Genomic DNA, 25,601 nt, shown 5'->3' on the forward strand with positions numbered 1-25,601 from the left:
GTGTCACTGAGTGAAGCTAGAGCAAGAGAGACCTCAAAACCCACCCACCCCCCAGTGACATGCTTCCTCCATCAAGGCCACACCTCCTATTAGTGCCACTCCCTTTGGGATTAAGGGGCCAATTACATTCAAACTACCATAAGGCCCTACATTTGATCCCCAGCACCACAAGGTAACAAACTTAAAAATCCCTTGTAATGACTGAAATTGTCAAGAGCAGTTCACCTGAAAGCCAGGCAGATGGTACAGTGATCCTAAGACACGGTCATCTGTCACCGCAACCAAGCCAGTTAGTAAGGACTGGGAAAGGCTTGATGGCTGCCTGGTGCTGCTGGTGGAGCGCAGCAGGCAGCGACATCACCTTGGCATTTGCCCTACCAGCCACCTCTATAGTCATTTGTTCTGGTTTTTCCTCCCACGTTTTTATACTGATGAATCTCAAGACAAATGATGACAGGCAGGAAGATGGGTTCCTCTATTGGTAATTCTAGCATGGCTAGTCTGCTACATTGTCATGATGGCCCCTGGCTACCCGTGTATCTGAAAGCCAGCGTTTGAGGCATGACAGTGGAGAGGCTCTAGGCAACATGCTGATGTTTCCCATTATAACACGATACCTGAGGCCAACTGCTTTACCAAGAAAAGAGGTTTATTTCTTTTACAGCCTAGGAGGATGAAGACCTGAGATGGTGGCCCCCGTCTTTAGCCTCCGTAGGGCCTCATGGGTAATGACAGCACACTGGTAGAACATGCAGGAGTGAGCACATGTGACAGGAAGCAAGAGAGTCAAAACCCAGCATGCTGACAGTCTTAAACTAGCTCAGGCTGGCCTGGAAGTCTGTGTAGCCTTGAACTTAATGGCAATCCCCCTGCCTCAGCCTTCTGAGTGCAAGGGTTACAGACATGAGCCATTCCATTCTTGTCCTTGGAGCTTGGTCTCAGAAGAACTCTGAAAGACAAGCATTGACCTCCTTTGAGGACAGTGCCTCTAAAACCTAATCACCTTGCACTGGGCCTCAGCCACCTCACTGCCAACTGTGGCCCAAGCTTCCAGCGTATGATCCTTTGAGGGCCACTCAAACCACACTGAGACATGTATGTATAGTGCAGTCTGCTCCCCTGTTCAGCCTACTGGGTATGCTGACTTCATCACTGAGGAACTTCAGCCAGCATTGCAGTTCATGCAGCATTGTATGCAAGCAGAGATTTCCTTACTGTGACTACCAGGGATCACTTGGGGCATGGAGCCTTCATTTAATTGATCGTTTGTAGCTCAACCATGGACAAATATCACCCTGTTGAAACCAGTCAGAGTAACGTGTTACATGGTTAACTTCTGTTCTCACGGAAGCACAAAGGTATTAATGCTCATCCTTTCCGGAAGCCATGATTCTTACGTTAATCCCAGCAACTGTGAGGATGCCCCAGGTCCTTCTCTTAATTTAGCCATCTCCACTGGCTCTAGTGGGGTAGGAATGGAGTTGCAGGTGGGCATGTGGTGAGGCAAGAAAGGCAGTGGAGGAGGGGAACTATTTGATATAGTTTAGGGACAAGAGATGCCTTGCAGTACTGAAGCCCCAGTACCCAAGCCAGGTTGCCTTAACCTCTGAGTTATATCTCCAGCACTCACCAGGCTTTAAAAGAGCTTGATAGAGTTCTGATTCCAACTTACGGGAAAGCAAGCTTCCTCAGCTTCTAGAAAGAACCAGCCCCTCCCATTTAGCAGGAAGGAAAGTAATAGATCAATAGGATACTTTTTTATAAATGAATCTCTTGAAACAGCCATTAATTCAGTGACCAAGAAAACTTAAAACAGTACACAAGCTTTGGCTCCACCCAAGGGAGATGTGACCCTCTAGGAAGGTAACAGCCTACTCTTATATGAAATACACACAGGCATACAGGCTTGGTTAATGTCCAGCTCCCTTATCTCTGAGCAGGAAGAATCTCCCTGAGCCTGAGCACAGTCCTGGGCATGGCTTAGAGGAGGGTTTCAGGAAACTAAGGAGAGAGGCACTACAGAGGGCTTGAAAATGCAGCACAGGATTGTTCACTCTGCCTCCAGGAGGCCATGAGAGCAGACATCGAACAGAGGGAGAATTGGTTTATTGGCACAGTCATTCCTTGTTAAACTAACAGGGTGAAGTGGTGTCTACAACATAAAAGAGGCTTTTCCCAGACTAGCTTCACTGTGGTGTCTGAGGTCAGTAGGTCACCCAGCAAACCAGGACCACTGAGCTTGTTTTAAGCCATACACTTAGGAGACAATCTGTAAAACCAGTACAGATCTTCAACTAATTAGACCTGTTCATTTCACATATTCAGTTGAGGTGCACAAAAAAAAAAAAAAAATAAAACTATTGAAAAAGCATCGGCTGAGGACAAGACCAGGCAGGGCTTGCCACATTACCAAGGGCGATGGATGTAGGTACCTTGGAAAAAGGTAGCTTTCTCCAGAGAACTGCATTGGGCCATCAATGCCTGCCACAGACCTAGGAAGTGACTGGCTTCAAGGTGCAGATGACAGGTGGCGTTTGTCCTCATCATGAAGTTGGTGTTCCCTTCTTTTGGAAAACCTGCAGCCAAAGCCCTTGGGTCTCTCCTGCTCTGGAGATGTGGGGGTGGCAGGCAGAGCCGCAGCAGCAGACACTACAAACAGCACTAGTCTAGGGGAGGCTAGGATGCAGGCTGTGATCACTGCTGGAATAGGCTGGGAGGGAGCCTGGAAGGAGGAAATGGAGGGCAGCTCTGATGGCAGGCAGCTCTGGTCCAGTCACTCAAGCCTTGCTGAATGCTTCATGTATCTTAGGTGAATTCAAAGAATCAAAAACTTTCCTGTCTGCCTCATTCCCAGCCTGGGTAGCTAAATTTAGGGAAAAACTCCCTAACGACTGGCCAACCAGGCCACAGCACATTAGAACTTTCCCCAGTACTGGTCAGTGCGAGGGATTCCAGCCACAATTTCTGATTCAATTCCACAGTGGTCCTCTCCTCTGAGGATTTTAAAGAGGCCTGAGGAGGAAAAAAAAAAAAAAGGTGTTTTCAAAGTATGCTCTGGGTTTGGTGTTCCACTCTGTAACCAAGGCTGGCCACCAACTTCAGCCTCCAGCCTCCAGCCTCAGCATCCTGAGTGCTACGGCTACAGGAGTGCAGGGATAGGGCCGCCATGTGCAGTGGCCTTCAGCCTTGAACCTTGATGGTATACTCAGATTCATCCAAACCTAAGGTAAGTCATGTGACCCCCCCCCCAGCATCATCTGAGACACATCAGTTCCCTTCACATGCTGCCCATGCAATGGGAACTGTATACTCAACCATGTGGAGCTCTAGGGCTCAGAGATGGCTCTAGACCAAAGTATCTATACACTGAGGCAGTCAGGACCACGCCTCAGGCCACAGTAGAGCAGAGGAGCAAAGATGCTCTGGCTCATCGCTCCTTATGCAATCTGAGGAAGGGGACTGCTACTCACCATTGTCACCCCAGTCAACGTTCCAAGAGTTGGCTACCAGCCAGTAGGGGACTTCGTTCTCTACTCCCCAGCCCAGTATGCGGATGGCGTGACCACCCATCATGTCACCGGCCTCATGCTTGTATACTCCTGAGGAAAAAAAAAAGGCAGTTAGCCGTTAGCCACCCAGTCAGAAGCAACAGGCTGACAGGAACCAACTACTCTCCACAGAAATCTCTAGAAGGCTGGGGGGGGGGGGGGGCCTCAGGATAAGCACTTGTTAGCACGGCAAGGCCATGGAATACCAGGGAATGGCACTATCTGAAGGGGTCAGAAAGATGGGGGATGTGGCCTTGTGTGTCAGTGGGGATGGGGGCTGAGGTTTCAAAAGCCAGGCCTAGTGTCTCTGTCTCTAGCCTGTCCCACATTCTTACTCCACCCTGTCTAAGTTATGAAGCAAACTTAAAGTCTGAGGGACAATTATCTGTTTTACACCCTGAGATTCCATGTCCGGGTTCATCCGTCAAGCTTTACACGGCTTGCAGAGTTCTCAAGCTGCTGCTCTGGGGTCCACTGGGGGAGGTAAGGGAGAGAAGGATGGCCGCCACTGTTGCCTGGCGACCGAGACACTGCTCAGGTGTCCAGAGAGCTGGTCACCCAGGCCTTCCACTTGAGGGTGACTCCTTTCTCAAACTGAAATGTATCTTCAAGTGATGTGGGTGCAAGTGCTATGGTGGCTACTCTTGGTTGTCGACTTGACTACATCTGGAATCAAACCCAAAGGCTAGGCACACCTGTGAAGGCTATTTTCTTAATTAAATCACTGGAAGTGGGAAGATCCACCTTTACTCTGGATCTTTGAAGTGGGAAGACAGACCTTTAATTCTGATCTTCTGAAGTGGGAAGATCCACCTTTAATCTGGGCCACACCATCTGCTAGCAGCCTTTATAAAGGACATGGAAAAAGAAAGCGCGCTCTCGCTCTCGCTCTCGCTCTCGCTCTCTCTCTCTCTATCTCTATCTGTATCTCTTGTCTCTCTCTGCCAGCTTGCTTTCAATAACAAGTCCATTCCTTCACGCATTATAACCTACTTCTTTGGGAGTCGGTGAATACTGAGACTAACTGAGACATCCAGCCTTGTAGACTGAACAACTACTGGATTCTTGGACCTTCCATTGATAGGTAGCCATTGTTGGACTATGTAGACCACAGCCTACAAGTCATTCTAATAAATCCCAGATAGATAGATAGATAGATAGATAGATAGATAGATAGATAGATAGATAGATAGGTAGATAGATGATAGATAGAGATAGATATGATAGAAGGATGGATGGATGGATGGATGGATGGATGGATGGATGGATGGATGGATGGATGATAGGTAGGTAGGTAGATAGACAGATTCATTCATTCTTTAAGTTCTGTTCCTCTGGAGCAGTGGTCCTCAACCTTCCTAATGCTGCAATCCTTTAATACAGTTCCTCATGTTGTGGTGACCCCCAACCATAAATTATTTTTGTTTCTACTTCATAAGTGTAATTTTGCTGTTATGAATCGTAATGTAACTATCTGATATGTAGGATGCATTTCCATTGTTACAAACTGACCCAAAGGGGTCATGACCCACGTTGAGAACCACTGCTCTACCAGACGCCTGACTACACATGAGCTGCTACGAGCTGCTAATCACAATCACATCTGTGATCCCAGCTAAGTGGAAGGCTGAGGGGATCTAGGCCTTTGTAAAGATAAAGAAGAACTACCATTGTCAAATGTGGATGAGAGACAAAGACAGGGTGACTGCTAAGGAAGAAAAATCAGCAGAGTAGGGAGCTGAGCTGGGTTGGCAGGGATGAAAAGGGACCCCTAGAGAGGCTCTGTGGAGACCACGCTGAGAGGGAGCCAGTGAGCAGAGCAGGTAGGAAGCTGTGACCACTGGACCAGCACCACAGGCTGACTATCTGCCCAGAGGAGAGAGAGAGTGGGGAAGGAGGCTGAGTCCCAGTGCTCTGCTCTCCGAAGCCTCTGCCTTCCTCCCAGTGAGACCTGCTGGCTTATGTGGACCCTGGGCCCTTGAGCTCTGACTTTCCAACCCTGGCTGCCACTGGAGTGAATAGGTACCTGATTTGTAAGTCAAGAAGTCTGAAAACACAGTGAAGGCACCCTCCACTGGGCCATTTTTGTAGATTTCTGCCATGATCTCCTTCTCGTTGTTAGACACGCTGTAGGAAGTGTACCCTGCAGAAGGAACAAAGCCGGGCAGGGTGAGAAGGTGCCCCCAGAAGAGGCCAAGGAAGGATTCCCTAAGTAAGAAGTGAGCAGAGCTACAGTCCTAGAAGAGGCCAAGACGACCCTAAGGTTTAAAACCAGGTTCTAACCCCTTGCAAAACAATGGTCTGTCTGGTCCCCTGGAGCCCAAATGGGCAGAGGCAGGACAGAGTGTGGACCAGACAGAGTATGGAGTGTCCAGCTCTGTCCAGTGAGACAGGTGTGAATTACTCAGCTCCCCTCCCTTCTTCCTGCTGCTCCTGGGGTTTCTCTGTGTAGTTCTGGCCATCCTGGAACTCTGTCTGTACACCAGGCTGGCCTTGGACTCATAAAATCCACCTGCCTCTGTCTACCAAGTGTTGGGATGAAAAGGTACACTACCACCGGGCGCTGGACTCGTTAACACTCAAGGGCACTGGCTTCTTCCTACCTCAGCAGGCCCCAGCTTACCGTAGTGCTTATCTTCTTTGTAGGATGGAGAATAGCCAGGCTCACAGCTCTTGGTACACCTGGGAGTGTCTCCCTCTCCACTGCACTGGGGTCGGGAGCCATTGACATGGTGTTCACAGGGAGGTATGGTGTACGGTAGGCAGCCTGACAGATGGAGGGGACAAGATGACATCAGCCTACGACCCCCAATGCAAGACACCTCCCTCCCCCCAGGCCAGGTAGAGCTGGAATGCAGCCAGACTCTGTCTACTTCCTGTGGGGGCTGCTCCTGTATTGAAGGTGGTCAGCTGGCCTCTACCGTTGACCTTCCCTTTACAATAGAAAAGGAAGCCACCAATACTTGCCCATGAAACCCACCTGAGAGACAGGGCTTTGTAGGCACACACTCACCTACATGGGAATTGTAGAGTCCACCAGAAACCAGGCCGTGTTTTACCCAGAAGTTCCATGCTCCGGAGGGATAGCCACCGTTACAGCTGGAAAAATACTTGTATCAATGTTGAGCTAACCCCAGCTGTTCCCACACATTGTTACAAATACCAAGGTGGCCCCTGGGAATACACCATCCTCCCAAGAATCCTCTCCCCACTGTCACCCCACCAGGGACTCAACCCAGCTCCATCTGTCCACAAGGACCCGCCAAGCCACAAGGACTCTTTCATGTCCATATCAAACTGACCTCCAAAGCTCCCCTCTTTCTGGAACAGTGGTCCTCAACTGCACAGGGTGTTATAAACCCTGAGTGGAATAGCCCCCCTCCCTTATCTGTAGCTTGATTTCTTTCATTCTCTTTTTTTTGAGACAGTGTCTCTCTATGTAGTCCTGGCACTCATTCTGTAGATCAGGCTGAGACTCCTCTGCCTGAGTGCTGAGACTAAAGACATGCACCACCACACCTGGGTAGTTTGATTTCTGAGGTTTTAGTTATACCATTAACTAAGGTCCAAACACGTTAAGTAGAAAATTCCAGAATTAATTCCTCAATTTTAAATTGTATACTGTTCTGAGTAGCAAGATGAACTCTCACACTCTCTGGTCCATTCAGCATAGAACATCAATCATCTCTGTCCAGAGTATCCATGCTGTATACGCTACTATCTCCAGCCAACTGAGAGTCATCTTGGTCATCAAATCCACAGCTATGTGTTGTGGAATATTAGTTGAAGATGTGTTACATTTGTTTATGCTGTGGAATATTTGTTTAATGATGCAAAGATGTGCTGCATTCTCTTACACTGCATTTGTTTAACTCTGTTTACTGTGCTTGCCTAAAACACCTGACTGGTCTAATAAAGAGCTGAATGCCCAATAAGTAGGCAGGAGAGAAAGGATAGACAGGGCTGCCAGGCAGAGAAAATGAATAGCAAGAGCAAGAAAAAGAGAAGACGCCAGGGACCAGCCACCCAGCAACACAGCCAGTCACAGAGTAAGAAGGAAAGAAAGAGATATAGAATAAAGAAAGGTAAAAGCCCAGAGGCAAAAGGTAGATGGGGTGATTTAAGTTAGCAAAGCTGACTAGAAACAAGCCAAGCTAAGGCCAGGCATTCCTAAGTATGAATAAGTCTCTGTGTGTTTATTTGGGAGCTGGGTGGTGGGGCCCCTAAAGAGCGAAGAGTAAAAAGCCAACTACAGCTGTGATGCTGCAGTGTGGGTTCAAGTAATCCGTGACGGCTAATTCTAAGAGCGGTAATGCTGGCAGCTCAGACACGCCAAACGGAAGCTGTAAGTGCCTTCTTCATGTGAAAAGGCACAAGTTCTGGACTTAATGAGAAGGAAAAAAATCATAAACCGAGGTTGCTAAGATCTACGGTAAGAATGACTCTTCTACACCTTAAATTATGAAGAAAGGGGGATTCAGGTTGGCTTTGCTGCCACCCGTCGGACTCTACAGTTACGGCCACAGTGAACATGGAAACGCTGTGAGTGGAACAGGCAAACACAGGGTTATGCCCCTGACTTAAGGCATCCACTGGGGGAGGGGAGCTGTACTTAGCAGAACCCCTTGTAAAATGAGGTGTGGTGCAGCTCCAATTCACTAGGCAGAATATGGAAGTGTGGGGCTCTACCTGGGGAGAGGTGGGAAGTACCTTTCTCCTTCTTCCTGCTGCTCCTACACTGTTGGTGTGAGACCCACAACATTTCTTCTGAAACTCTCAGGCATGTCTAACCTGCACCACTGTAATAGACTAAGGGCCAGGTGACCCTGGTGAGCACCTGAGTTATGGACTGAGTTTAGTGTGACCCCTCCCCCACCCAAGCTGGGATCTGTCATCCTTATAGAGCAGACAGTATATTTCCCTGAGTTGGGGGTGGGGGTGGGGGAAGTGATGCGGGGGACAAGTGGGGCAAAAGCCAGACAGAGAACAGAAAATAAGCAAAACTTCTGGAGACCATCTTCTACCAAGACTCTATCCCCACTGAGCTGAGGCCAGCCTGGTCCCGAGCAGTTCAACAGCAGCAGCTACAACAGAGTCTGCCTACAGACTCCCATGTCACTCTGTCTCAGCCATGAAAACAGCTTTCCCCTCCCTGGGGAGCCTGAGTTACTAAGTACAAAGGAGGAAGGGGCTAGGGTCTCCAGGAAGAGGTGTCCAACACTCACCCATCCCCACACTGGCTACCACAGCAGGTAAGCAGGTCCTCAGCAGACACCTCCACATTGACATGGCCATGGGTGTGGATGCAGAGTCGGTCAGACATGGCTTCTGCTGCTCCAAATGCCTGTAGGAATAGTAAGTCCCATTGGTGAGGAGCCCACCTTACCTGAAGCAGGGAGGGCCCTGAACCTTCTAAATGGGTAGACCCTTTCGATGGCAGGTGAAGCTTCTGGGCTCATACTTAGCATTAAAGAGACCAATCCAAGCTTCTACCTAGGGCCTTGGCTCACAAGGAGCAAATTCCAAGGCAGAGAGCAGACGGGAGCCACCATGGGCAGAGGAGAGCCACAGGGAGTCAGTGTGACTGAATTGGTTCATCTGGGGGAGAGGAAAGGACTGTGTGGACGGGCAGTAGGATTGGCCGCCCAACATTGGGAACATACTTAATGCCACTGGACTATACACTTAGTTAAGATCCTCTGCAAGAGCAACAAATTCTCCCATTAGATCTGTATTCTCTGTCATTCTTATTTTTCCACAATTCAAAAACCACAGAATACCTCACTAACACACAGAACGCTCCTGAAGCTGTGTCTCATCAGAGCTGCTGTGTTTACTGAGGGAAAATGGCTCCACAGCCTAGACATGGACCCTGATCTACAGGACCCACTGTATGTCCATCATTGTATGTCCGTCATCCACTTCATCCTTGCAACAATTCCCAACCACAAGGATCATACACTGTCATGACGGAAAGAAACGGACTCCAAACATTTCCTCATTTGCCTTGTCCCATCTGGTCGATTCCTAGATACTCTGATCACATCCCAACCAGACTTCTTCAGGAAGCCCTCCCCACCAGCAAGGTCTTACCCAACAAGAGCCGCAGGACCCCTGGTCTCTAATCTGTTTGATAGTTGGGCAGTTGGGCCACTGTTCCCGTGCATCAAAAGTTTCAGGTAGATCCATGTCCTCAGCGAACCCAACCCTGAGTAAAAGGACTCTGTTACAAACTACAATTCACTCCCCTATCCTTAAAAGGGTTGGTAAAGAGCAGCTGGCTCTGGACTGGGTTGTACTTCCTAGAGAGGTAGTGAGACACAGGCAGGAGGTGTCCTTTACCACTTTACACTGTTCAGTGAGATTGATTCAGCACTGCATACACCCCCCACCATGCTTATTTAATGGGTATTTTTTCAAACATTCTACACATGGCATACAGGTTTTTTGGGGATTTGTTTTTGTTGTTGTTGTTGGTTTTGCCCCCGTCACAGATACCTGCCCTAGTACCTCAAGGCTTTTCTTTTTCTTTTTTCTTTTTAGATAGGGTCTGACTATGTAGCCCAGGCTAGCCTGGGACTCTTCATCCTCCTACCTTGACCAACTCCTTAGTGAATGCTGGAGTTACAAGCATATCCCATCATGTCTCATTCAAACCACTTAAACGACAATCCTTCGGGTTTATTTTTAGGTTGGTGTAGTGGATAGGCAGGGAGAGCATCTGTGATTCAGTCTTTTCTTTTAGATTTATTTAGTGTACGACTGGTTTGCCTGCATGTATGTCTGTGCATTCCAGGTGCCCATGCATGCCTGGTGCTCTCAGAGGTCAGAAGGCATCAGATCCCCTAGAACTGGAGTTACGGATGCATTTGAGCCACCATATGGATGCTAGGAACTGAACCCAGATCCTCTGCAAGAGTAACAAGTGTTCTTAACTGCCAAGCCATCTCTCAAACCCTGAGATTCAGTCCTGGGACTTTATTTTATTTTCCTTGAAGTGACATTTAGCAATGCACTACAGCCATCTACAGAAAAAATTCAAATTCTCTCACTAAATCTGCAGATGTAGCTCAGCAGCTGAGCACCTGTCAAGCATGTGTAAGTCCTCAGCTTGATGCCCAGGACTGGTGTCGGGGCTGGATATAGAGGTGCTCATCTGCAGAAAGATCATGAGTTCAAGGCCACAGCAAGACCCCTCAGGGCACAGTGTTATCTGAGGATCACACTGTGGGGCTGTCATCAGCAGAGAGCCAAACACAGTCCTGCAGTATGGTCTTTGATCCTGGATGTATCTTGTCCTGATTCTAAACCAATGCTTTTAATCTTTTCCCACCTTTCTGACTTGGAATTTTAACAATAGTAAACTGTGCCTTGCCTACAGCCTGACTTGAGTCACACGACATCATCACCATCATGTATCAACACTTGATTACCTCATCCTTGGACAGACATCCCTAATCCTTGCTAAGAACAATTTCCGCATGAGTATGTCCACTGCAGTTTTACAGAAAAATAAAACATTAACGGCAGCTCCTATGGACTTTCCCTGAATTATCCAGAGCTGAGTGTAGCCAGACCTCAAATTCCAAGCCTGGGACCTCACCTGAGGGTAAGGCACCTTGGAGATCAAATAGTAAATCCAGCATCTGAGGCAGTCTCTGCAGCCTGGAAGAGCACACCTGGGGAATCCAGAGGGGGCTTCCTCTACCTCTACCTACACCCCAACACTAGCACTACTGCTCACAAGCCAATATTTGGGGGCAGGTCTACTCTGGGGTCTGTCACTCACCTTTCAGGCAGCTTGGGTCCACCCAGGATAGTACCACACAGCCTCTTCAGATAGCTTACGTCAACATTGTAGAAGTTTCGTCCAGCCTGGAAGAGAGTCACAGCAGGACAGTCACCCACTGACCAAGGGATTTCCCAGGATGGGGATGGGTAGGCCAAGGGGATGGGTAGGCCAAGGGTCCTGCCCAATTCTAGGAGCTAGGGGAACAGGCAGAGGGATTCAGGGTCAGAGCACAGTTCTCAGACCATCGTGTATTCTCTGGTCTGCTGTCAGTTGTTAGCAGGAGACCTGCCCGGACATGGAGGAAATGATGGCAAGAAGCACTAAGGAACCACCTCACCTTCCATGGAGTTTTCCTAGGGTCCACCTGGTGTTGGAGCTCACTTACCCCTCCACACAGCTTTATGTACAAATGTTCACACATATGTGTACTCCCATGTACACAATGTGGAGATCAGAGAGGAAGCTGGTGTGGTTCATAAGCTTCAACTTCCACAAAAGAATGTCCTATGGCTAGTCAGTCACCTCAAAAGCAGTGTGCACAAGGTGACTCAAAGCAGGGACCCACAAAGACAGACAGGCAGACGACAGGAAACAGCAGCACTGCCCACCTGCCATGTCGTATTCTGTTTGTTGATATAGTTGATCAGGTCATCCGACAGTGGGTGGAAGGAAGGCTGGCTGTGGGCACTCGCCAGTGCCAGCAGGCAAGAGAGAGGTACCAAGGACCACCACATTCTGGAAGCTGGATCCTGCACCCACCTAAAAAGAACAGAGGTGGCATCAGAACAATTTCCACACAAGGACACTGCTCAGGCCTCCTGGCTGCCTTTATGGCCCCAATATGAAGCCTGGTTTGATGCGACCCTGTAACACAACACATGACAGTATGCATGTCCCCTCCTGGCTATTTTAAAACCTTATGTACCTGATGGACTGGGCTTAAGAGATTCGTTCAGGGTTCTAGAAGGACAGCTAGCCTGAAGCTGGATGTGTGTAAACCCTGCATTGGGGAAGTCAGGAGTGTCAGGAGTTCAGCCTGACCATGTAGCTCCAACCTGCCTCAAAAAAACAAAACAAAAACAAAAACAACAAAAAAAAACCCCAGTCAATCTGTGTATGTCCTAATGGATGAGGAAACTAAAAGAAGTAATGTTCATGAGCCTCACTTAAAGACATTTTCAGCTGGGGACGATAGTGGCACACGCCTTTAATCCCAGCTCTAGGGAGGCAGAGGCAGGCAGGTGGATCTCTATGAGTTCGAGGCCATCCTGGGCTACAGAATGAGTTCCAGAAAAGGCGCCAAAGCTACACAGAGAAACCCTGTCTCCAAAAACAAAAACAAAAACAAACAAACAAACAAAAATGTTCAATTGTTTTGTTTGTATGTATGTGCGACCATGTGCAGGTCCGAGGACAACTTCCGGGAAGCAGTTCTTTCCTCCTACTTCAGGCCTGAGTCATCTCCCCGGTTCTGCGAGCTCCATCCCCAGCACATTTCAAGCCAACAGAAGCTGGGCTGGTGTCACTTGCTGAGAACTAAGGAACCACACTGAATGTGCCTGGGGCACCAGGCTCCCAGGAGCCCCTCTGGTTTTTCCTGTCAACCAAGGGCTTTGCTTCCGGCTTCTGAGAAGGAAAACTATTACATCAATACCTTGGCCTCCAGACCTGTGAACTGGCTCCAGAGCCAGGAGACCAGTCACTTCCAGCTCAGCCCATGAGTCACCCTCCTGGCCAAGTAACTAATAAAGGCCAGGTCTGTCCTTAGGTGCTGACAATTGGGGCTGGGCCTAGCAGGAACAGCAGTATGTGTGGGTAGAGCCGGGACCCTGTCTTGACTGTAGGACTCAGGAAGCGAGTGCACTACGTCTGGGTCAAAGGACACTAGAACCCAGACTTACATACTTAGAGAACTTTTGGTGGAGTGGGAAGTTAAGACAGGATCTCATCTAGGCCAGGCTAGCCTCAAACTCCTGCCTCTGCTTCCTGAGTGCTAGATCATAGGCATAAAAGCATACTGAAGGAAAACTAAAAATTCTCATTTAAGTTCAAGCAACAGAGTTGTGTTCTCAACGAGTTAGAACGATGGTAAGTCTGGTGTGTGTGTGTGTGTGTGTGTGTGTGTGTGTGTGTGTGTGTGTGTGTGTGTGGTGGGCATGAGGAAGGGGGTTTGAGCAGCAACTCAACTATAAGAACAATATGTATGGACATGTAGATGTAACAGTCTAATTAAATAAGAAACACAGAGCTAAATGCAGAGTTAAAAGCCCAAGAGGGCAGAGCAGTAGCTAAGAGCTGAGACTTAAAACCGCCTTCTTACCCTTCCTGCCACTGCCGTCCTTCCCCTCAGCAAGAGACCTACTTCCTGTGTATCTGTGTTTTTATTGACTTTCTGTTCTACCTTCTCATTGGCTCTAAACCCAACCACATGAACTCCTCGTCACTGCCTGTCTATACAGACCTCCAGGTCTTCTATGATTGGTATTGAGATTAAAGGCGTGTGTCTCCATACTGGCTGTATCCTTGAACACACAGAGATCTGCCTGTCATGTGATCGGGATTAAAGGTGTGCACCACCACCACCGCCGCCCGGCTTCTGCTATTGCTTGCTATTAGCTCTGACCCCCAGGCAACTTTATTTATTAACATACAAATAAAATCACATTTTAGCACGCACACACACACACACACACACACACACAAATCACCATACAGAAAGACTATTCCGGAACAGCTCCCAGGGAGACCTTCTGGAACATCATAATGTATTATAAAATGCCTGATGATACTGGCTCAGAAAAGTTCCATTGAAAAAAGAAAAGTCAGACCACGTAAAACCCATCTTGGGTATGGGAAAAGGGGGGGGCAGGGAAAGAGGAAGTGACACACTCCTGCAGATGTGCTTGCACAGCTGGCTCCCCGTCCTGGGAAGACGAGGAGGGCCAACTCTGCACACCTGCCTCCCCCACGCAAACGTGCTTCATGGAAGGAGACCTCAAAACCACACAAGTCTGAGCAGGTTGTGAGGCATGGTTGTCACCCTAGGGCTCAAGAGGCTGAGACATGAGGAACAAGGGCTCAAGGCTAGCCTGGGCTACACTACGATACACAAAACAAAACAAGTGAAAAGCTTCAAACAAAACTAACTCCCTGGAAAGCCTAAAACTGGCATAAAACAAAAACCTGTTAGGCATCACATTAAAATCAGGAGTCTTACGCTGGTGGGATGGCTCTGTGAGTAAAGGGGCTTGCTGGCAAGCCCAGTGACCTGAGTTCAATCCCCTACCTGATGGAGAAAACTGACTCTTAAAAGTTGTCCTCTGACCTCCACATGCACACACACAATAAACAAACAAGTCTTCATACTAAAACCAGCAACCAAGATATATGGAAAAACGCTCCCATTAAAAGCTGTGTGTCCTCGATAAAACAAGACTTGAAAGTCAGAGGACTTGGGCTGAAATGCAGCTCAGCAGAACACAGGCTTAGCAAACATGAGACTCTGGATTCCACACTCTCAGAAACACAGGGAGAGCAGGGTGGGAAAATGGATACAGTGACTACAGAAACAGTGCAAATGGCCAATGCAGATAGGAACGTGTTCAGCCTCAGAGAGGCACAGGTAAAATGGAGAAGCTTCAGTCCCAGATAGACATGTACCCCCATAGACAGTGACCCCGCAACACAATGACACAAGCACACAATGTCCACCAAACATTCTGCATGAACACAAGCCCCTCAGTGAGACAAATGCCCATTGGCACAGTAACTGATAAATCAATTCAAGTGGCTCAGCAGAGTTCAAAACAGCCACCAAAAATGAACTAGCTGAAGGAACTGGCCCTGCAGAAATGAAGTAAACACCCCCGTGCCACAGGTAAGTGAAAAAGCAGCAGATGGCCGAGGAACATAGGGGCTGTGTCTACTAAGCAGGCAAGCCAGGTGCACAGACGCAGTCTTGTCGTAGGGAGAACACACAAAGGCGGTGACCGCACCTTGAAGACGCCTTCTCCGTCTTCTACGGCTATGATGCATCAGAGTGTCCCGCAAAGGTTATGTGCAGAGAGCACTCGGTTCTCAGTTGAAACAGGTGGGCTTTCAAGAGGTTGGGCTTGGTGGGAGGTCTCGGTGTGCCTCCACCTCATTTTTGTTTTTCCTTCTAGCTATGCAGGGGCTCCCCGTCACAGGCATCTCCGCCGTGGCACCGGCACGATGGTGTGCTCCAAGGTGAGGGGCCCTGGACAGAAGCCAAATCTGTGGGCTTGCCTGGTCTTGCGCTCTCAGCCTCCCAGACACTGAGCTATAATCAACCCCTTCTTTACAGTGCCCAGCTTTGAGAATCTCACAATAGTGAAAAATGGACTGCCACACATACATATGTACAACTTATCCAACTATTACTGCCCCCATTTCCAGTGACTCATGGGAAGCCTGTTTCACATGACCATGTGTCAGCCGTCACACGGCCTCCAAACCACCCTGACTTGTACTTGGCATCTTAACCTTTCTGTGTGTTTCTGTACGCATGCATGTTCAAGGGTATGCAAGTACAATATATGTCCATGCCTCTGGACACCAGGGCAACCCCAGGTGGTGTGGCTCAGGTGGCATCCAGCTTATTTCCAAACAAGGTCTCTCAATGCTTGGACCTTACCAAACCGGCGGGGCTGGCTGCCCAAAGAACTTATCTCTGCCTTCCCAGTGCTGGGTTACAAGTGCACACCAACATGCCTGGCTTCTTTTACGTGGTTCTCGAGATTACTCAGGTCCTGGGAATCAAACTCAGACCCTTGTGCAAACCCTTTACCAACTAAGTCATCTCCAAACCCTGGCATCTGAACCTTTCTTTCAAGACAGGAGACCCCAATACAGAAACACTGACGTGTCCACTCCCTAGGGTCGGAGTCTGGACTAAGGAAGGGGCTGTAAGCATGTTAGGATCTCCTATGTTGAAGGTCTGACCCCTTGGGGTCTCACCATACTGTATGTGGAGAATAGGAGTGTCCCCAGATACCCTCAGGGACTTGGCATCTGTTGAGCTGTTAAACATAAGCTGAGTAGAGAGGCGCATTTCCATGGCAACTTGAAATTTTAAACAAGATGTCTTTTGATTTCTGTTGTGGCAGGTCCTCTCATGCCCCCAAGGGTTCCCAGGTCCCTCGGCCCACGGCCCCTGGCCACTGCAGGCGCAGGACACTTTCTAGGACACTCAGTTTCCACTGGTTCTGCAGCCTACCCCTGACCATCCGACTTTACCCTCCCCACCATCAGGGCTCTGCCCAGCTGCAAACCCAGGAACTGGGGTACAGTGGCTCCGCTGGACCCACCCAACGTCTAACCCCACTTATACTAAGATGAACCCCCAAATCCCTAGATTCTCCATTCCTCACTTGGCCACTAACTGCTGAGGAGGCCAGTTTCTGCTGGAGACTGGACACCAATGTCTAGACCCTGGTTCCGCCACTGTTACCCATGGACACTGCCCCTCACTGAGGCTCAGATCCTGTACCTCTGCGGTGGTAATAAGCACCATGTTTCCAGGTGATGTGAGGAGCAGCGGAGGTTAGGGACACCCTGAATCAGTGCACACGCCACACCCCCTACCCCCCACCCCCGGCAAGTCTCCCTTCCAACACAACTCTCAAAGCCTGCACTCGACAGGAGTCTGAAGTAAAACAAGCTTCCACCCTCAGGAAAACCCACAAGCCTTGTCAAGAGGAATTCCACATTGAGGGTCCCAAGACTGTCGCCACCTAGTGCACTGATTCCCTGAGGATGTCAGTCTTCCTAGAGATCACACACGCAGGCCCGTCGGTGAGATAGCCAATAGTGACATGATAAGCTAAGCTGTCTGGAACCCTGTCATGGGTTCCATGTCTCTGCCTGAAATAGCCCCTGGTTTTCACTTCCCCTACTTTGGCAAGCACTTCCCTTTATTTCCCAATTCTGTCATTTTTATTTTTAGTTAACAGAAAGTCTTTATTTCACAAAAGAAGGGGGCTGGAACAGACAAGTACATTCACCGCTAACCAGACTCCTCTTCCAGGTGGAGAAGTACAGCGCAGTTGTGGGCAGAAATTTATTTCTAACTCAGGTCGGTTGGTCCTGGGTTCCATCCTCTTCCTTTTCAAACCTATATAGCAGTTGATGTCTCAATGTCCTGCTACTGCTGTCTCTCTACACAACACTGTCGCGTGCACAGAATGGGTGGGGAACTGGTGATGCCATCAACAGCAAAACCATCTCCCAAACTAGCTGGATGCCCTCCCTTGGACAAATACAGTCCCTGGGACTCTAGGAGAAAATGGAAAAATCCAAGAAGTTGTTGATACCAGGGTGAAGGAAGCATCATGTAATGACACCCTTAAAAATGGGGGAGCCAGGTGGTGGTGGTGGTGGTGGTGGTGGTGGTGGTGGTGGTGGCGGCGGCGGCGGTGGCCCACGCCTATAATCCCAGCACTCAGGAGGCAGAGCCAGGCAGACCTCTGTGAGTTCGAGGCCAGCCTGGTCTACAGAGATCCAGGACAGGCACCAAAACTACACAGAGAAACCCTGTCTCAAAAAAACCAAAAAAAGGGGGATGGTGGTGGTGGGGGGGACAAGCTTGACAAAGAAAGCTTTCTTGGATAGGCACTGCCTCAGGTAGACAAGAGTCTACGTCATATTCTAAAGGCTGGACGGAGACAGAATAGGTAGACCCGGAAGTCCTTCAGGCCACCTGCCACGTCCTGGCACAGGGTAAGTGCACACACATCCAAACAGTCTGTATCCTTCTGCTCTCCCTGACAGTGGTCCAGGAACATGGAGCTGACCTCTCACACATTAGCTCTAAACTATCAGAAGCATGAAATGTCTTCATTTGCCAATAGCCACAAACTGTGACCGTCCATCACCGTTGTGCAGAGGGGCTTTACGCTAGGAAGGTGGGAAAACAGGGTGGGAGACCAGCAGGGACCTCAACACTGTACTTAAAAGTTTCTCTTCCATAAAAACAAACTTGTCTCAGCGTTACCTGTCATTAAGGGCACCTGCTCCTCCAGTTTTGACCACTTCAGTGCACCCACAGAACAAGACCGTGCGAGCTTCACTTCCTTTTGACTGGTTTGCCCAGTCGTTCCCCATGCTGGGACAGCTATAGTGGAAACAGATATCCCATCTCAAAGGTGTGCAGAGCAGACGCGGAGGAGGCCGGAGACTCCCCCTTTTGCTAAGTCTGAATCACAGCCTTGATTGATTCATGGCTGATCCTTAAGAACAAAAAACAGCTTGGGGCTATCCACAGCTACCTTCTACCCAAGGCACATCTGGAAGGGGAGGCTACAGATGTAATTCCAGAGGCAGAACACTTCAGCACAACTGAGAAAATGCCTCCATAAGATCAGACTGTGGGCAGACCTATAGGGCATTTTCTTAATTAGTGATTGAATGGGGGGAGGGGCCTAGCCCATTGTGGGTGGTGCCACGCCTGGCTGGTGGTCCTGGGTTCTATAAGAAAGCAGGCGGGAGCAAGTCAGTAAGCAGCACCCCTCCATGGCCTCTGCATCTGCTCCTGTTTGAGTTCCTGTCCTGATTTCCTTTAATGATGACTATAATGTGGGAACGTAAGTCAAACAAACCCTTTCCTCCCCAGCTTGCTTTTGGTCATGGTGTTTCATCATAGCAATAGCAACCCTAACTAGGATAGGCCCTCAGAGGAAACACATTTAATTGTTGATAGAAAATACGACAATTTGACTTGACAGTCAACATTCCCAGAAGCTTTTGTTCTCTAGCTCTGTTCAAGGCCTGCAGAAGCCCTTCCCAGATGCATGGGGTAGTATATTCCCCAAGTCTGCTCCTAAAATATACACAGTACAAGGCTTTTTAAAGATCTTGAGATGTAAATGAGATTCGTGTTCCATGCTTCTCCGCTTGCTCCCTAACTCGACTGCAGGATAAATTAAGTTTATCAGGGTGAGGCCTAGGCAGACATGCAATCAAGCAACAGAAATGCTGTGTCTGTGAGCTGAACAACTTCTCCTTCCTTAGGGCCCCAGGAAGAAAGAGTCCCTCTGATGGCTAACAGAAGTGATAGACAGAGGTACTCTTCTAGAAAGTGCCTCCCTGCACCAGGCTGGGGGCAGCCACCAGCAGGCAGAGCCATCAGATACACCCTCCAGGGTCTGCAAACTACTATATAGCTCTCTCTGCACACAGCAGTCAACACTCACTATCCCGGGGTTATTTATCTTGATCTTTAAAAGTATCCCAGTTTGAGACCAGGAATATGCTTAAGCTGGGAGAGTGCTTGCCGAGCATCCTGGGTTCAGTCCCCAGCAGCACATAAAACCAGAGGTAATGGTATATGCCCATAACACCAGCTCATCAAGAGGCAGGATGAGGAGTTCAATGCCATCCTTGGCTATACTGTGAATCCAGGACAGCCTCGAATATGAGACTCTGTCTCACAACACCTATTCTCCTTAATTGGTCTCCTAATTGGGGTAAAAAATTATGACCATCATACAATTTATGATAAAGCCTTATATGCTGATGTATACTCTATCATGTGATTATCAAAACAAAGGATAGCCCAAAACCCAGAGGGGATCAATAAGTCGAGAATGGGTGCCAGGCTGCTTGAATCCTGATACGTTTTTTTCTTTGGCACAAGCTGGCCGGCACCATCTGCCTTAGGCAAGCCAGAAGGACATGTGACTCCTGTGGATGAGGACCTCCTGCCTGGGTCAGATCAGCGGGTCAGCGGGGCAGAGAGCAGCCAACTCTGCTGTGAGAGCATATTACCTAGTGTTCTGTGGAGACTAACTTGGCATTTATCAGCCCCATTCTCTTCCACCCTGCCTGCTGGAAAGCTGTATTATCTTGACCAGACTATAGAGTCATTGACCCAGTAAAAACAGGTTAACAGTTGAGATCACAGATCACAGGTCCTTCCCAGCCTTCAGCTTGTATAAAACACCAGTTCTGGAAAGAGCCCTCCTGTCTTGTAGAAGGCTTCTATTTCACAGGTGGGGAAAACTAAGGCATGAAAGGAGACCATAGGCAAGCCCCGAATGGAGACACCTGAGTAGGCATCAATAACCTTCTGGAGACCAAATTCCAGGTCAATTTCCACCATCATTACCTAAGTGACTCTAACCATGTTACAGACTTGCAGGTGACTTCACTTTCTCATCTGCAGAGTCCCCCAACCTCACATACCTCCTGAATTTACAAAATTAGAAACTAGGGCTTGGAGGGGATGGTTCAGTGGGGAAAGTAATGCTATGCAGTCATAATGACCTGGGGTTGAATTCCTAATACCCAAGTAAACGCTATGAGGACTTGGTGGCCTACATTTGTAATCCCAGCATTTGGGAGTCAGAGAAAAGATTCCTGGGGCAAGCTGGCTAGCTAGACTAGCCATATCAGTGAGCTCTGGGTATAAGTAGCCCTGCCTCATGAAGTGGAGAGCAATTGAGGATGATGCTCAATATCAACCTCTGTCCCCCACAAACACATAAAAACATACACACACAACTATTTAGAATTTACATCTAACTGTAGCTAAGTTTAGCTACCCAGGTTTGTGACCTAAAGAACTCAGACAATTGTAGATGCATGATGGCATACATGTATGTATTCATTTCTTCTGCCTATGCTCAGCACCTGAAAAGGCATAGGCAAAGAAATAAAATTTAAGTTCAAGGTCATCCTTGGCTACATATCAAGTTTGAAGCTAACCTGGGCTATATGAGAGCCTGTCTCAAAAACAAAACCCAATCCTAAACTCAAACTTTTTTTTATTTTTTTGAGATAGCCATGTAGCCCTGGCTGACCTAGAACTCCCTATGTAGACCAGGTTGGCCTTGAACTCAGAGAGTGCTGAGATTAAAGTAGTGCACTATCATGCTGAGCTAAAACCCTAATATTTAAACAACAACAACAAAAACCACAAACAACAACAACAAAATGAACATTAGCACAAGTGCTGACTTGTGACCAACCGCAAAACCAGGGAGCATTTCACTAATCAAAGCTTTCCTTCGACAAGGAATTAAACTCGAATTTCTACTCCTAGCAATGAAGGCACAGGGACCATCTGAACCCATCACACTGACAATTACGCTTTGGTAAGATCTAGTGTTGGGACAGGAATAGGAGCTCCTGAACTGCAAGGAGAAGGTTGACACAGCCACAGAGGGAGGGGACGTCATCGTTATGGAGCAGAACAGAAGGTGTGTGGGTCTGCGGGTCTACGTCCAGCAATTTGTCCTACCTCTGCTTTGCCCAAGAGAATGTACTGTGCCGCTACAAGCAAGAGTGAAGAGGTAGGAGGAAAAAAAAAATGGAAGTAGGAAATTTTAATTGTCCCTCAGGTCAACACATTCAAAACCAGGCGTGGTGGCGCATGCCTATAATCTCAGCACTCAGGAGGCAGAGGCAGGTGGATTTCTGTGAGTCCAAGGCCAGCCTGGTTTACATAGTAAGTTTCAGGACCGCCAGGACTGCACAGAAAGACCTTGTCTCAAACAAAGAAAAAAAAAGACTAATAACCTAAACTTCCTGGGTATGACAGGGTGCGTGCACACCTGGGATCTCAGCGCTTGGGAGGTAGGCGGGAGGATCAGGTGTTCAAACTAATCCTCACCTGCCTGGTGAGTATGAGCTGGGCTACTTACTTGTCACACACATTAAATCTGACGGCATCAACATCAGCAAATCTCATAAACTGGGTGAACAAGACACATAGTATAATTAAGTGACATAAAACAATACTTACAGATTGAAACACTGTATCAAGCAGAGAAGCAGGAAAGAATGGTAAGGAGGGAACAGCTGCCCAAGCCCTCAAGAAAGGCAAAGCAAGCCTAGGAGCCAAACTGACCACAATGAAACATGTCCCCTCGGAGCCACCCACCTCTATCCCAAACCTGAGCCCAGGAGGCATCAGGTCTGCAGAAAGGGAAGTCCAGACTTGAAGCTAAAAATGAAGGGACCTCTGGGTATGGTGGTCTATACCTTTAATTCCAGCACTGGTGAGGCAGAGGCAGGTTTATCTCTGTGAGTTTGTGTACTCAGTCAAGCTTGGGCCATCCTGGTCTACATACCTAGTTCCAAGCTAGCCTGGACTACACAGTGAGTGATGAGACCTATTTGTGGTGGTATTGTGTTCCCCAAAATATTGTGCACCCTAATAAACTTATCTGGGGTCAGAGAACAGAACAGCCACTAGATACAGAGGCTAGAAAATGGTGGCACTCACGCCTTTAATCCTTAATTCCAGAGGCAGAAATCCGTCTGGATCTCTGTGAGTTCAAGGCCACATTGGAAACAGCCAGGCATAGTGACACACGCCTTTAATCCCAGGAAGTGAAGGCAGAAAGCAGAAAGGTATATAAGGCGTGAAAACCAGGAACTAGGCTGGTTAAGCACTCAGGCTTTCAAGAAGCAGTTCAGCTGAGATTCATTTAGATAAGGACTCAGAGGCATCCAGTCTGAGGAAACAAGATCAGCTGAGGAATTCGCGAGGTGAGGTGGCTGTGGCTTGTTCTGCTTCTCTGATCTTCCAGCATTCACCCCAATACCTGGCCTCAGGTTTGATTTTATTAATAAGTACCTTTAAGATTCCTGCTACACCCATTCTCAAAAAAAAAAAGAAAAAAGAAGAAAAGAAAAAAAGGACTAAACCTGGAATGATAGCTCATGTCTATAACCCTAGCATGCGGGAGGGCTGAGGCACGGCTGTCCAGTTCAATGCCTGGCTGAACTACAGCCTAAGACCTGTTTCAAAAAGCTGAGAAGGATGGAGAGGGGAGGAGACTAAAGCTGGCTGGGTATGGTATAGTCCGGGGGCAGAGTGCACGATTAGCATGCACAAGGCCCTGGGTTGGATTTCAGCACCACAGATAAACCAGACACTTCCAGCGTGCAGCAGGGACACATCCAAAGCTCAATGTAGGGCGGAATATAAACCATGGCAACGAAAGGACTCCAGATGGATCCTCTACCCTTTCTAAGGCAGCTCCCGGAGAGTACTGAGATGACGGGACCAGGGATATGGACTGTTAGCTGAGCAATGACAACACAGGCGTTTATACACCCACCTCACCTTGGCCAGTCCCACCACCTCCCGTCACATCAGTCACACTCAAGTCCCTGGTTTCCTTTCAAAAGTTCCACTGCATATAGTTCAAACTCACACATATCTCATATTTTCTTTTCAACAGACCATCAAAAGTCAGTTGGCCAACCTGAGACTCTGACACCTAAAGGTTTCCACCCATACATACTACAAAGGGCCTCAGCCTAGACTGCTGAATCAGCTACCTCCATGGGGCAGTTCCAACCTGGAGCCAAGAGCTCTTACCCTCCACTGCCTGACTAGTCTGAAATAGGGTTGACTTGAGCCCACATCAAGAGGAGTGCCGGAAGAAGCCTCAGAGGCCACCTGGGCTGGTGAAGCACAAACATGAGCCCACCCTCTACCCTCAAGCCCCAGCAGTCCCTACAGGCCCCGTGACACATGCTTTTAAAGGGGCAGAGGTCATTTTCCTCCAGGGTGCCTTTTTTCAAGCATGTCCTTTTTTTGGATGAAGGAAGGTTGGGTGGTGAAACTGTCTCACTCTAGTCAGACTGCCCTGGAATTCATTACGTCGCCCAGGCTAGTTTCCAATGCAGTGATCCTCCTGCCTCAGCCTTCCAAGTGTTGTGATTGCCTGACTCTGGGAGCTCTGGAGTTTTAGGCCACCATGGCCAGAACTTAGGAGAAGCAATTCTCCCCTGAAGGGCTAGCTGCGAGGGAGGATGAGAGCACTTTCACCAACGTTCTCCACATGCTACCCTTCTGACCCTGGAGACTGAAGATGGACATACCTCCTCGGCACTCCCTTCCAGAGGAGATACCAAGTGTTAAGCTTCCCTTTGAACCCCACAATCTACTTCCATTCCCAATGGGTGAGGGGATCTGGTCAGGTGGAGGCAAGGTGAGGGTGGGCTTAGTCATTTACTCCAGGCTGCTAGGGGACCAAGTCCAATTCACCTATCTCCTGGTCGGCATGCCCAACACCCTGCCCATGCAGACCGACCCCACACCTCTTCGGGGCCAGCAGGGCCCTGACTGAAGGAGATTGTCCTGCATTTACCTCTCCCCCTCCACATTCCCATCATCTTGGCCATACCCCTCCAGAGAAAGGGAGTGCAGCGCCAAGCACCCCTATCCTCCACTCACTCCACTCTGCTTCTCTTCCTGTTTCTCGGTTTAACTCTCCATGCAGGTTCCACCCCAGCCACCCACTACCAGGTTTCTGTTTTCAATAGGACCGGTCTTTTAGGGTGCCAGGCACTGCGTGGGCTTGTGTGTGGCAAGTTGCCGGGGCAGATTCTTTAGAATAAGCCACAAACCTGCACTAGATGCAGGTCGATACTCGCCCTGAGTACCACTGAGACCCGGAGCCTGCGGGCTGGCAGGAGGGCCAGGGCCGAACCCTTCCCTGCAGGCTCCTCCCTCAGAGCTCCCCGAAGTCCGCAGCTCCGCCCTTGAAGTGCGCCAAGGCCACCGGAGGGAAGCCGACCCGCAAGGGGTCACTAGCTCCCGCCGTAAGGGCGTGCAGGCCGCCGGTGCTGCTCTCCTGCAGTGCCCGAGCTCAGGAATCCTCTTCCCGCGGATCGCGACCACTCACGGTACGCAGCATCCAGGGCCGCGGAGGAACCGCGCCTGCGCCCTAGGCGAGCTAGGGGCCTGTCGCCGCCACCCGCGAGCCGCCCGCCTCCCGACCCCAGCCAAGGTGACTTCGCGGAGTCACTGCGCCCCGGGCACACTCACCGAGCGCAGCGCTACGGCCTGGGCCTGCAGCTGCCGAGCCGAACCGAGCCGCACCTGGCCTCTCGGGGGCCCCACTAAGTACCCGCGCAGCTCCGCCCGCAACTGGGCTGACTCGCCACGTGACCCGTCGGCCGCGCCCCCGCCCCCGCGCCGTCGCTGGCTCCGCCCCTTCGTCCCGGGACTCCCCAAGCTGCTTATCCTAGGTCCGGATCGCGCAACTGGGGTAATCCCGGAAGAAGCCGATGGTCTGTCTGAATTCTCCACTGAACCAGAGATGCTCTCCAGGGACCCCCGCTGGAGCCCGGCACCGGGAAGAAGTGACATCGCCTACCGTATTCGTCGGAAAGGCCCTGCGGGATCGGGGACCTGGAAATGGCTGGCGTCCCAGTGGAGCCTCCTGGCCTCATATTCTGAAGCTCGGAGCATCCTGGCTTAGTGTTTAGGCTTAGGAATACTC

At 49.4% G+C, this 25,601-nt stretch overlaps 1 protein-coding gene across 3 annotated transcripts; it reads right to left on the reverse strand.

Annotated features, from left to right (window-relative positions):
* Positions 1-2,089: 2,089 nt before the first annotated feature.
* On the reverse strand, positions 2,090-25,256 carry Ctsb (cathepsin B). 3 transcript variants are annotated; one of them, XM_052732978.1, is made up of 10 exons: positions 25,145-25,256; positions 11,949-12,099; positions 11,338-11,423; positions 9,642-9,756; positions 8,774-8,892; positions 6,562-6,647; positions 6,172-6,315; positions 5,575-5,691; positions 3,471-3,599; positions 2,090-3,012 (listed from the first exon to the last, which is right to left on the reverse strand). In XM_052732978.1, the coding sequence occupies exons 2-10, from the start codon at positions 12,072-12,074 to the stop codon at positions 2,915-2,917; spliced, it is 1,020 nt and encodes a 339-aa protein (XP_052588938.1). In that variant the 5' UTR covers positions 12,075-12,099; positions 25,145-25,256; the 3' UTR covers positions 2,090-2,914. The 3 variants fall into 3 exon arrangements, with proteins under 3 accessions (XP_052588938.1, XP_052588939.1, XP_052588940.1); XM_052732979.1 differs by lacking the exon at positions 25,145-25,256 and adding an exon at positions 24,724-24,972; XM_052732980.1 differs by lacking the exons at positions 8,774-8,892; positions 11,338-11,423; positions 11,949-12,099; positions 25,145-25,256 and having other exon boundaries at positions 9,642-9,715.
* Positions 25,257-25,601: the final 345 nt, after the last annotated feature.

This window comes from Peromyscus californicus, unplaced genomic scaffold (assembly GCF_007827085.1).
Source record: "Peromyscus californicus insignis strain IS unplaced genomic scaffold, ASM782708v3 Scaffold_12__1_contigs__length_115047231, whole genome shotgun sequence".
NCBI classification, from domain to species: Eukaryota; Metazoa; Chordata; class Mammalia; order Rodentia; family Cricetidae; genus Peromyscus; species Peromyscus californicus.

Coding starts and splice junctions, on each gene's coding strand:
- Ctsb (XM_052732978.1), bottom strand. CDS start 12,074: ATGTGGTGGTCCTTGGTACCTCTCTCTTGCCTGCTGGCACTGGCGAGT. Junction 9,757..11,337: donor GGACCCAAGCTGCCTGAAAG/GTGAGTGACAGA, acceptor CCTTTTACTCAG/GGTTGGGTTCGCTGAGGACA. Junction 3,013..3,470: donor CGTTGACTGGGGTGACAATG/GTGAGTAGCAGT, acceptor TTTCCTCCTCAG/GCCTCTTTAAAATCCTCAGA.